This window comes from Octopus bimaculoides, chromosome 2, assembly GCF_046866305.1.
Source record: "Octopus bimaculoides isolate indiv1 chromosome 2, ASM4686630v1, whole genome shotgun sequence".
Lineage (NCBI taxonomy): Eukaryota > Metazoa > Mollusca > Cephalopoda > Octopoda > Octopodidae > Octopus > Octopus bimaculoides.
In genome coordinates, this window is record NC_142929.1 from 41,689,460 (window position 1) to 41,703,418 (window position 13,959).

Below are 13,959 nucleotides of genomic sequence, written 5' to 3' on the forward strand. Positions count from 1 at the left end.
TACGTTCATAAAAATGATCTCTGATCATGAACCAGTTTAAAAGAATCTATTAGAATGACATAGTTTTATTTATAAACACTCACCTCCTTAGAGATTTCATTGAACTTACTGATGAAAGCATGCTTTAACCAGTCGACTACTACTTCTGCCAAAAGAATCATGACTGCATCTGGCAGAATTACTGAAATATGTTCTGAAACAAAAGAAACAACATTTCCATTATTGGGACTAGTTTAATGATTAATACAATTATTTGAAGAACAGTTTAACCTTTTTGTTATCATATTTCTGTCAAAATACTCTTTGTTTGCTTCAATTAATTTGGAAAATAAAGAAAAATTTAGTAAAATAACATTGTTGTTATTATGTTGGTATTTGGAACAAATTAACACAGAACTTTAATGAAAAGTTTTCATGTAGATCAATTTAAAACAGGAAGTTTGTATCAGAGAACCAGGAACAGTTTAAGGCAATTTGGCATCAAGAGTTAATTTTTTGTTAAATAACCACACAATCAATTTAATAGAGACTTTTTACACATGGGTTACAATTTTTCACCAAATATTACAACTAAACCCAACTTTACAATTGCTAATTTCTTTATTAAAAATAGCTGTCATATAATTAACTTCCCGGTTTAATTATTTACTATATTGGTTGTGTATTTCATTATATATAGTTTTAGTGACTGTGTGTGTGTGTGTGTGTGTGTCTGTCTTCATACCACAATTTGGCAACTGGTGTTGGTTTGATTAACCCTATGACTTAAGAGTTCAGCAAAAGAGGCTGACAGAGTAAGTACCAGACTTCAAAAATAAGTACTGGGGTCTATTTATTTGACTAAACCTTTGAAGTAAGTAAAAGAGTAACCAACGAAACAAATTATTAAATAGCAGCAGAATTTTAATTACAAATGTCTTTCTGGTTACAAAGTAAAATGAAAATAAAGGCACCGGAGGGACAATGTATACCCTGCACATAGATAGTTTTTTTTTTGCAAATTATAGTGTAACTTGACTAGAAACCTAAGAATAGTGAAATTAAGAAATCAATTCGTAAATAAATGAAACCTTTGAATCCATCACTGTACACACGCACACACGCACACACACACACAGTCGCATATCTATGTATGTACGCACACATGTCTTCATGCATAGGCACACCATGATCTATATACATGCAGATGAGGGGCGATTCGTATGAAAAAGGAAGTGAACAAAATGAAATACTTATAGAAAGTATTGCACAGCAATGTCTTTCAATGATGGCAGGTGAATCAAACATACTGTAGTTTGTTGTAGGATATAAATAATATAGCCACTTGCTTATCAGGAAATTTGTAAGTTCTGGTGAAATTAAGAAATCAACTCGTAAATAAATGAAACCTTTGAATCCATCACTGTACACACACACACAGTTGCACATCTATATATGTATTTATGTATACTTGAAGATAATCAAACCAAATTTTCTTCATTTTGAGTCACTCCCCCAATGAATATTTCTGCCAAATTTGGTGAAAATCCATTCAGCCATTTTCCAGTAATTTTGCAAACAAACAGACAAAGACAACTGATTACAATACCCTGCTTTCACTTATGTGTGCAGGGTAATTAATGCTTTCTCTCTTTTCTTTTTTATCTCATGATTTTTAAAAAATAATTTGAGAGAGACAAAAACTTACCAGGATTCCAGGAAAATTCTGCCATATTTCGAACAAACACTATAAACAGAAGGATAATGTACTGAAACCTTTCACGGGCATCACTGCAGGAGATTTGGAAAAGGTTTTTTTTGTCCACTCTTTTGAAGACATTTATTTTAATCTCAACAAACTGCAAAAAAGGATCAAAAGAAGAGAAGAGAAAGAAGTGCATTATATTAGTTTGTTGAGTGGATCTATGACACACACACACAAAAAAAAAAGAGAGGAAAAAATATACATAATTTTTATTTTTTAATGATTTGATCAAAGATGGGGCATCACCCAAGATTTTTGTGAGGGCTTCTGAGACTGGGAATGGAAGGAAGAAAGGAGGAAACCAGAATTCTTAGGTCGCTACTGTGGAAAATGGTGCAGACAAGAGACTTTGAATGCTTGAAATAAAGGAGACATTACTAAAATCAGCAAAAGAGTAGGTGCTGGCGTTAAACATGGTGGATGATGGATCAGGTCTACCTTCAAAGAACAGTCCACACAGTTTCCATCAACCTAATTTCATCCATAAGGATTGAATCACCATAAGGTTATGGTAGAAAGCACCTTTTTTGTTTTTCTTTTTCACTTACCTGTGTCCTGAAGGGGCTGAACCCATGGCCTTAGTGATACCATTAATGCTCCATTAACATTCCTATTGATTCTGATTTCTGACTTTTCAAAACTTATTAATCAATGGGGGAAAAAAAAAAAAAGAAAGCACTTAATCAAAAAAATTGAAGGGTTTTTATTTATTTATTTCTAATCCATGCCAAATAAAAGGATGAGATAAGCACAGCTGAAACATCTGATGGATCAGGGTTGACTTGGGAGTTAAAAGCATCAATAATGAAGGGGACCAATAAGTGGTCATTTGATGTGCTAGAAAAAAAAAACAAAATTTACCCCAAGTACCATACTGTGGTAAACAATGCAGGATACATTGGATCACAGACAACCATAAACTAGCCTGTTATATTGCTAAGTCACCATTAATGTGTAGTGAGATTGAACCCAGAAACACATAATGGCGAAGTGAGCTTTTTATATATCTCATCTAGGTCGTCCCATACAACGCCCCCTTTTTATATAATATGCACCTCAATAAAAGTTATAATAGTTAATTTTAAATTGCTTTTTAAAAAACACAGCAAGCTGACAAGTGCTGTGGGACTGAACCTGAAATCATGTGGTTGGGAAGCAATATATCAAAAAACAACAAGAGTTCAAGGGACATTCACAACTGATCTCACTAAGTTGACATTCAAGGAAGAATGGAAAAAAGGTAACAGAGAGTAAAAGATAAAAGACAAGAGAGCCAGGAAAAAATGCATGTCGGTTAGGTATCTCTCTCATCGTCATTTAACGTCTACTTTCCATGCTGGCATGGGTTATATTATGCTGAACCGTTAATCCCTACACATTTTTTCTCCATTTCTTTTCATTCTCTCTCCTTTTTTCTCTCCTCTCAATCCTTTCTGTTAAAGACCGGAGGCTCAAAATGTCAAAGACTTCCATTCTTCCCAAGCGTCAAACTAATACACCTACTTGTTGTTACCACACCTGTCTTTGTCTTTTTTTTCTGTAAATTTGAACTATATATATATATATGAATACACATATTAAGTTTACAGTTGTAATCCAGACAGCAAACCTGTCTCCCTGAAAAGTAGACAAAGTTTTGCAGACTTAATTTATGCAGTATAATTAAAATCTTCTCCAAATTATATGTTACTCAATTTGTTTTAACATGTTTTTAATTATTATACATTGATTTTCATATACTTGTTTAAAGTGGGTGGTTTTTATTTTTTGTTAGCTTGTTGTTGTTTTTATGCCGGAGAAATTGATTTTACAGCTGAATGACCTTCGAGCTGTAAAGTACTATAAAGTACAAGGCTTGCTTATAAGTCAGTCAGGAAAACTAGAGCAAGTAGACTTATGTAACTTGCTCAGCAACAGTATTACACAATGATGATCATAGTTGAATACCTTGATTATGGTCACATAAAGCAGAGATAGCGTGTTAACTTACGAAACATATTTTTTGTTTTTGCTTCAATGTAAAGGAAAAGATAAGGGCATTGCACAATTGAGATATAACATTAAAAATATGTCAAGTTGTAAGTGAAAAATATATATGTACGTTAACTTACATTGTTAGACATCATAATGATAAGGAGAGATTTGTTATGAGAATTGAAAGCTACATTTAAAATCGTAGCCTGGACTAGAATCAGGATGCTGTGAAGAAGTACAGATAGATAAGGAAATATTTGATAGTAAACAAAATGTGTGTATTGTTGACACAAGAACAGCACTTTAACCCTTTAGCTTTTAAACCAGCCATATCCAGCCCAAATATTCTGCTTGCTTATATTCAAACTGGCCACATCTGGCCTCTTGCATCTACCCTACAATGTCATTCTAAAAATAAACAGTCATATTATCAAAATCTTGAAGGTATGAGATAAAGCATGATTAATTCAAAACAATGTGAACAAGTAAGCATTACATTTGATAGAGTAATCTGAATGCTAAAGAGTTAGGAACTTTTAAAAGTTTTCAGTGATCTCAAATCTGATTTCAATGTTTAAAATAAAGTAATAAATTCATTTATATTTTCATGTTTCCTAAATATGCTTTGCAGCATGCTTATTTCTATATAGTTTCTCTCTAAATTCCCATTCTTTTAAGGCTGTTTTTAACTATTTTCTTGTTTATTTTTTTTCAATATCTATTTGTCTCCAAGAATTTAATCCTAATAGATTTTATTATTTACCTTCCGGCTATTCATCCACTAATCTTATTTATATAAATATATATTGTAGAACAAAACTACAGAATGTATATAAAATTCATTCATAAAAATCTTAAGACAACTTTTATCAATTACTTTTTATTTGTTTCAATCAGTGGACTACGGCCATGCTGGGGCACCACATGAAGGGTTTTAGTCAAACAAACTGATCCCAGTATTTATTCTATCAGTCTCTTTTGTTGAATCACTAAGTTATGGCAACATAAACAAACAAATACTGATGTCAAGTGGTGCTAGGGAACAAACACAGACACACACACACACACACACACACACATATGTTGACATCATATATTTATGTTATTATTTGTTGCTGTATATGTGAAAGCGCATGGCTCAGTGGTTAGAGCGTCTAGCTTACGATCGTGAGGTTAGGGCATCGAGCTTATGGACTGGGCTGCGTGTTGTGTTCTTGAACAACACATTTTATTTCACATTGCTCCAGTTCACTCAGCTGTAGAAATGAGTTGCAATGTCACAGGTGCCAAGCTGTATCGGCTTTTGCCTTTCCCTTGGATAACACTGGTGGCGTGGAGAGGGGAGGCCAGTATGCATGGGCAACTGCTGGTCTTCCATAAACAACCTTGCTCAGACTTGTGTCTGGGTGGGTGACTTTCTAGGCACAACCCCATGGTCAGTCATGACCGAAAGGGGTCTCAGCATATGCTTCAAGATCCTTGTTCCAAAAAAATAAATCATCATCATCATCATCATCATCATCGTTTAACGTCCGCTTTCCATGCTAGCATGGGTTGGACGATTTGACTGAGGACTGGTGAAACCGGATGGCAACACCAGGCTCCAATCTAATTTGGCATAGTTTCTACAGCTGGATGCCCTTCCTAACGCCAACCACTCAGAGAGTGTAGTGGGTGCTTTTACGTGTCACCCGCATGAAAACGGCCACGCTCGAAATGGTGTCTTTTATGTGCCACCCATACAAGCCAGTCCAGGGGCACTGGCAACGATCTCGCTCGAAAATCCTACAGGAGCCAGTCAGGCGGTACTGGCAACGGCCACGCTCAAAATGGTGCATCTCATGTGCCACCCGCACAAGAACCAGTCCAGGGGCACTGGCAACGATCTTACTTGGCTTGCCGGGTCTTCTCACGCACAGCACATTTCCAAAGGTCTCGGTCCGTAGTCATCGCCTCGGTGAGGCCCAATGTACGAAGGTCTTGCCTCACCACCTCAGCCCAGGTCTTCCTGGGCCTACCTCTTCCACGGGTTCCCTCAACTGTTAGGGTGTGGCACTTTTTCACGCAGCTATCCTCCTCCATTCTCACCACATGTCCATACCAGCGCAATCGTCTCTCTTGCACGCCACAACTGATGCTTCTAATGTTCAGCTTTTCTCTCAAGATACTTACACTCTGACGGGTATTCACATTGACATTACACATCCAACGGAGCATACTGGCTTCATTCCTTGCGAGCTTACGTATGTCCTCAGCAGTTACAGCCCATGTTTCACTGCCATGTAGCATAAATAAATAAATAAAAGAATCACACCCACACAATGGGCTCTCACACAGTTTCTGTCTATGGAATTCACTCACAAGGCATTGGTTGACCCAGGGCTATATAGTAGAAGTAACTTGCTCAAGGTGCCAAGCAGTGGGACTAAACCCAAAATCATGTGGTTGTAAAACGAGCTTCTTAACCACACAGCCATGACTATGTCTTTGTGCCTAAGATTCTCATGAAAAATCCTGAGACAACTTTCATGAAAACTATTTCATATCATTTTATATCATAAGGTCACTCCCCCGATGAAGAGGAATTGGCCTGCAAGAGTCCTGTGCTGGTGCCATGTTAAAAACACCCAGCACACACTGTAAAGTGGTTGGCATTAAGAAGGGCATTCAGCTGTAGAAGCCAAGCCAAATCAGACTGGATCCTGACACAGTTCTCCGAATTGCCAGCTCTGGTCAAACCATCCAACCCATGCAAGCATGGAAAACTGACATTAAAGGATGATGGTCATATAATAAAGATGCAGATATTTTAAAAGAACATTTACAAAAGAAGTTTTAAAAAGTGTTTAATGAAATCCTCATATTATGAAAAACTTATCTGGTAAAACAAAATTGGGATAAAACAAATGCTATAAAAATTCATATTGTATCTTTTGCCTCACAAATATTTTGTTGATAAACTCAAAAGTTAAGTGCTAACACTTTAATTAGACTGACTTGTGAGCAATTCTGGTAGACAGAAACTGTGTAGAAGCCCATAGTGTGTGAGTAAGTATGTATGCATATGTACACACACACACTTCATCTTTATATTTGGTTTGAAAGATACTCAAACATATAACACACACACACACAAACACTGAAGGTGCATGGCCTAGTGGTTAAGGTGTTGCACTCACAATTGCAAGATCATGATTTCAATCCCCAAACTGGCAGTGCATTGTCTTCTTGAGTAAAACACTTCATTTCACACTGTTTCAGTCCATTCTGCTGAAAATGTGTAACCCTGTGATGGAATGTTGGCCTGCCTTCCTATCCAGTAAGATAGCATCATTCAAAAGCTACAACAATGCAAGGAAGTACACTGTGACCAGTGGTGTTTAACAACATCCCACAGCCTGGTTGATACAGTGACAGAGAGACACACAGGCAAGCAGACACACATACATACATAAATAAATGTGTAAAAGACAAAAACTGGGAAGTTTGTTCTAAAATCATTCACTTACAGCATCCTTACATTGTGTTCCAGTGACGATTTTAAGGCTGAATTGTTTAAGACTAACCTTATGTAATTTAGTCTTACATTTGTCACTGAAACACATGTAGAGATGATATATGTAATGAGGAAGTGAGTTTAGAGCAAACTTGTTAGTCTAGTTTCTTTCTATGTATACTCTGTGGGAGAATTAAAAAAAACAAAAACTGTGTTTATACGTATCTATAGACTTATACATATATATTTATGTAGGCTTGCATATTTGTAGAAAATATATGCATGTGTGTATTTTAAATAGCACAAATAGATGTAGTTGAAGTACACAGGTATACTAACAGTTATAAAACAGGTATACTAATCTATTAATAATCATGACTCAACACTATGTTCATTAACATAATTCATTTCATCAAAAGGATATTAACATAAAAAATAGCTAAAATAAGGTGACCAAGGACTCCAATATGTTCCCTTTTCCTTCCTCTAGGTTCAGTTGCACTCCAGAAGAGAGAGTCAAGGAAATCTTGTCCAATACCAATAAATAATTTATCTGCCAGCTGCAATAAAATAAAACAGAATAGTATAAGTTGTTGACATCATTAAAATTTATAAGCTTCAAGAGAATGTGAAATAATTATAGTTAGAAACAGTGATACTGAAGGCAGAAAAAGCTAAAAATGATAGTGTGTAAATATTGGGGTTAAAAAACCCTTTGGATAGGAAAAGCCAAAGGTTGCCCATGGGATTTGAACGCAAATCTTCTGTAAATATGCCTTAATAATAATAATAATCCTTTCTACTAAAAGCACAAGACCTGAAATTTTGGGGGAGGGGACTAGTTAATTACATCGACCCCAGTGTTTCACTGGTACTTAATTTATTGACCCCAAAAGGATGAAAAGCAAAGTCGACCTTGGCGGAATTTGAACTCAGAATGTAGCGATGGACAAAATACTGTTAAGCATTTCTGCCAGCTCACTGCCTTCTTAATAATAGCAATAATAATCCTTTCTACTATATGCACAAAGAAAAGAGCAAGGAATATTTTTGTCCAAAACATTTAATTTTTTTACACCTTTAATTTTATACCTTTTTAATTTTACACCTTTTTAATTTGACACCTTTTCAATTTTACACATTTAATTTTTTTCATAGGGAAAAGTTTCAGTAAAAATTTACTGAAAAAGGGCATGGAAATGAAGGGGTAAAATGCAATAACTTAAAATATTTTTGGACAAAAAATACCTTGACCTTTTCCTTCTCCATAACATAGGGAAACCTATTCCAGAAGTTCACTGTCAATCAACTGTTATACCAGTCTTATGAGTGTAATAGTTGATTTACTATTTCTTTAGTGGTAAGGACATGAGGCTTAGTGGTTAGAGTGTTGCATTTACAATCATAAAATTATAGGTTCAATTCCAGGACTGGGCAGTGCATTTTGTTTTTTGAGCAAAACACTTCATTTCACATTGCTCTGCTGTCACTTTGACATCTGTTGTATGGTGCACAGTGCACCTTCACAGGCAATGTCAATTGGGTGGAGAGAGTCAGTTCATGCATACCACAAGCATTTGAACAACTCAGACAAATACTAGAAGTAAGTAAATCAGAGAGTGTAATAAATCTTGAACTATTTCAAATATTAACACACACATGTAATTAGAAAACAGATTTTATGACCAGCTGCTTTTTCAAAGGCAACCTAATACGACAGCTGTTAACTCTACAACACACATTTTCAACCATGTCACAGATTATAATAGATAATGACATTGAAACCCTGTGCTACAAAGAAAATTTTGTGAGTGAAATTCAATGCAAAAGTGAATGTATCATCATCATTATCATCATCATTTTACATCCACCTGCCATGCTGGAATGGGTTCGACAGTTTGACAGGATCCGATGAGCTAAGGAACTATATCAAACTCCAACGTTTGCTTTGGCTGGTTTCTATGACTGGAAGCTCTTCCTAACACCAACCACTTTACAAAATGTATTTACACTATTTGTCTACAGAGAGGAATTTTATCCATGACAAGACACATTGAATGGTTTTAGTACAGGTTTACAGGTTTGAATATGCCTGAAGCATATTTGAACTGGTGATAACCTATTTATACATATCACTGCTGACACTGTCACCCAATACTTTACAGAGCTTATGGAATGCAAGACAAAGAAAAAAGCTCCCTCAGCTGAGTGAAACTGCAGTAGAGAGGGTTGTGGCTTTATGACAAGTGTTGAGAGGCAAAAGTATAATAGAGGGACAGGAAGAGGTATTTTGTTATAGATGAGATATGGCTACTTTGCATTATATAAAGGCAGATGGAAGTGGTTGGAAAGAGAGACAAAGATGGTGGTAAAGAGGTGTCAGGGTGTACTCTCAAGGTACAAGAAGACGAGTATAAGAGAGAATACAGACACAGGATTGGGAAGTGTAGGTTGGTAAGAGTGACAGGTGGTTAGAGTTGGAGGTAGAGCTGTATGTAGTAAATGGTGAACAAGAATGGAGGAATGGTTAATGATAAATATCAGTTTGAGGTGTAAGGTAAAAGACATAGGAATGGCTCAGGAAAAAGTATTACAGTGTGTGTATATGTGCTTGTTTGTGTTGTGTGTGTGTGTATAAGGGATGTAATGTTTGAAACTGCAGTACACAACTAATTCTTTATTCTGTATATTTCTTCTTTTGTCTTGTTCTGGTGTTTTGCGAAGTTTTTCTGGAGAACATTATTTTTCTTTGTGGTTGGGTCGTTGATGACCTCTTTCTAGCATATTGGATATCCACCTAGTGGTCATCCCTTATACACGTGTAATACAATTTTTTCTGAATTTTCAGATTTTTTTATATGCAAGGCCACTTGGTTTTAAATTGAATTAATATTCAATTTATCACCCTATCTATATAAATTATATATATATATATATATATATATATTTATCTTTCTCAGTTCTACAGCCCCACCCCCAACTATTAACACCTGCTGTCAAACTCAACAACAACGACCGTCCTTCACAATACTACCCATCCTGCACTTTCTCACTCACCTGATTCTACTTCTACTTCTCTCAATACCCTAATTACTCACCCCTCCTTCTTCTTGCCCTTCCTTGCTTCAACACTCCCCACATGCCCCTCAAGCCACCTACTTCTTTACTCCACTTACTTCTATTGGCTTTCCTCTTCACACATTTTACTTTTAAATTTCCCTGCATTATGATTTGAAATGTTAGGTACTTATGTCTCCACCCTGAATACGCTGACTGGATTTACCTAATGTTTATATGCTTCCACTATTAGTTGCACATCCATGACTTTTTGAAAACTACTCTCGTCAACATTAATGCCTAATTCCAAACCCCCAGAAACAGCTGTTGGACCTGTAAAACCATACTTTCTCCCCTGAAATTTGTGTCTTTGTACTCTGTGTGAGCCTGTTCTGTTAATATATAGATATTGCTATATTTATACACACACACACAAGATGAACTTCTTTTAGTTTCTGTCAACCAAATCCAATCACAAGTCTTTGATCAGCCTGGGCTATTGTAGAAGACATTTGCTCAAGGTGCCACATTGGAACTGAACCAAGAACTATGTGGTTGGGAAACAAGCTTCTCACCAACAGCCACACCTGTGCCCATAGCATGGAAAAATTTATGCAAAATTTTTTTCATAAAACTAAAAATAAAAGTAAAAGTGTGTGTATAAATGATAGCAGTGCATTCACCCTCACTGATGTCAAGAAGAAAAAGGTATAAAAACGCTAATCTGAGAAGTTGCTAAATGAGGAGAATACATAAAAGAGAGAAATAAGAAGTGGGGGAGGGGTCCCAATAGTGGGACCAGCTACTGAAGTTGATAGCAATACAGTCAAAGATGGGGCCATTAAGAATATGAAGGTACAGAAAATATCTGACCATCTGGGAGGATTGCTGAAATGCTGAAAAATATCCAGCAAAGTAGGAGATAATTTGCTCGCTTGCATAATCAAATGGGTAATACAAAGAAGTGTATTCCCAATGACTGGCATAGCAGTCTCTTAGTCAACTACTACAAAGGCAAAGGAGGTGCTCTTAAAAGAAACAACTGCAGCAGTATCAAATTGATGGACAAATTATGACTGTAGCAAAAAAAGTTATAGCACAAATAATTAGGAAGAGAATGAACTTGAATAAGCAGCAGTTCAGTTTGTACTGAGACATCATACTGAGACAGTTTGTACTGAGTCATTGTGCCAACAATAGTCACTTCCAAGTGAGACAACTATAGGAGACATTCCTAGCTAAGAGCAAGCCACTCTATACAGCATTTAGTGAGTTGGCCTTTGGCAGTGGTACATGTTCTGTACTTTGTTGGTTACTAAGAAAACTTGTTGCAGATGAATGGCTTCAGCTGTATACATTAACAAAGTGGGAACAATGAATTTATTAAGGAATGAAGCACTCATCAAGACTCAGTTCTCAGGAACTTTTGTATATTGATAACCTAGTTCTCATAGCAAAGTCTGTCAAAACATTGAATTTAGAATCAGGAGGCCTTAAATTGAACCAAGTAACCTTGAAGAGGAATAGATATTTTGTGATCTCAAACTCAGCCATCATAAAATATAAAAAGTAGTGGTTAGTTACCTCAACAATATTATAAAATACGTAGAGCTTCAATACAGCTTGGCCACGTATAATGTGATACATCATTGAGATATCCAAATAGTTGAGGATGAAACAACTTAGCACTATGATTATGCCCTTGAGGATATCGCATGTCTGAGAAGGCTCTAATATTTTCCTGGATCTGCAAAAGCAAAAAAAAAACAACAATAAAAGAACAATCAATAAAAAATGTGAACAAGGGTATTAACAATGTTGGTAAAGGATACTGTAGACATTAGTAGAAAGCTGAAATTATTACAGTGGATCTCCCATACTCATACTACACTTAACCTAAAACCATTAACAAACTTAAATCATTCAATTTAGATCATTTATCTTAGAGCAACTTACAAATTCAACTTCCAAAATGTTAACTACTTAATTCAAAATAACTTCTAAATCCTAAATTTATCAAAATATTCAATTCAAAAGCAAGCCAGACCCAACCAACATGATACACACCAAGTCAAGCAAATTGACTACAACACAGCAATTCTAGATAAACTTTGGTCGGATTCAAAAATCAAAAGTGCAAATGACCCAAAAAGCTGATCAAATGTTTAAAATCACATCATCATTTAACGTCTGTGCTTCATGCTGGCATGGGTTGGAGAGTTTGACAGAATCCAATGGGTCCAAGAACCACATCATGCTCCAGTGTCTGCTTAGGAAGAGCATCCAGCCCTTCCTAACACCAACCATGTTACAATGTATACTACATGCTTTTTCCATACCACTGGCACTAGTGAGTCTGCCATGCAGCTTGGAAGACTATAAAAACCCCAGTGGCATTTATGCAAGGAGATGCAAGGAGATGAGGATATAGAGTAGTGGTTCTCAACCAGTGTTCATATGACCCCTGGGGATCCATGTAAGATTTTGGAGGGTCCATGCTAGCAAAATAGTAAATTGGGGATCCACAGTAGTATTTTGAGGACCTATGTACAGTTTTCATTTAAATGTATGTATTGTAAGAAACAGCTAGGTTTATTTCTCTAATGTTTAACATGGTTCAATCTATACAAGTTAATGTGTAACAAAATAGGAATTTTGAAAGAAGTATCTATAAAAGTAGTTTTTAAATTGAATGGCAATGAGGATCCTCCAGAATAAAATAGTAATGAAAAAGGGGTCCATAGGTAAAACATGGTTGAGAACCACAGGTAGAGAGGAGGGAAAGAGGGAGGAAGGGAGAGGAGAAGGTACAAGCAGATTCTTGTGAAGGAGCTACATGGTTATTTATCTTTAGGAGAGAGAAAATAATCAGTAAGAACTGCAAGTTCAGACATTTCCTCAGGGAATATAATTCTTGCAGACCTTTACCTTTGTATTATAACAATGGATTTATAAATTAAATGGTTTTGGGTAATAACAGTGAACACAAAAAGGCTGAACATGATGAGCAAGTACAAAAAATAAAAAAAATAAAAAAAACATAAAAATCAGAATATCAATAGTTTGAAAGACCAAAAACTCAGAATATTAAGTACCATAATACTGAAAGATCAAAAACTCTGAATTCTGAAATATTATAGGGAAAATAATGATAAATATGGCCTTAAAAGAAATATACAGTTTCAAAAGGGAGTTTATTTAAGAAACATCATAATATAATTACTTTAAAAATTGTTGATTGCAGGGATATAATATCAAAGGTGTAAGTGAGAACATAAATCTTTTACTTGTTTCAGTCATTGGGCCTTGAAGGGTTTAGTTGAATGCAGCATCTCTAAGTACTTATGTTTATAAGTATGGTACTTAATCTGTTAGTCTCTTTTGTCGAAACCATTAAGTTATGGGAATGTAAATAAACCAACCCTGGTCAGCAAGCAATGTGTGCATGTGTGGAGAGATCCATGAAGACATACACATATTCTGTACACAACAGGCTTCTGCATAGTTTCTGTCTAGCACATTCACTCACAAGGCATTGGTCAATGTAAGGCTATAGTAGAAGACACCTACCCAAGGTTCCATGCAGTAGAATTGAACCCCAAACCATGTAGTTACAAAGAGAGCTTCTTAACCACATAGTCAGGCCTACACCTAGACCTGATATTTTCTTCTTTTTTTTCATATTTCC

The 13,959-nt window shown here is 35.8% G+C and overlaps 1 protein-coding gene across 1 annotated transcript in view; it reads right to left on the reverse strand.

Moving 5' to 3' along the window:
- LOC106884230 (transmembrane anterior posterior transformation protein 1 homolog) overlaps positions 1-13,959 on the reverse strand; it is an 81,643-nt gene that overhangs the window by 16,698 nt on the left and 50,986 nt on the right. Inside the window, exons 4-8 of the mRNA XM_014935491.3 lie at positions 11,856-12,018; positions 7,639-7,774; positions 3,856-3,953; positions 1,688-1,838; positions 84-193 (exon numbers count right to left, since the gene is read on the reverse strand). Coding sequence (XP_014790977.1) covers positions 84-193; positions 1,688-1,838; positions 3,856-3,953; positions 7,639-7,774; positions 11,856-12,018 — 658 coding nt within the window. The remainder of the gene's footprint in view (positions 1-83; positions 194-1,687; positions 1,839-3,855; positions 3,954-7,638; positions 7,775-11,855; positions 12,019-13,959) is intronic.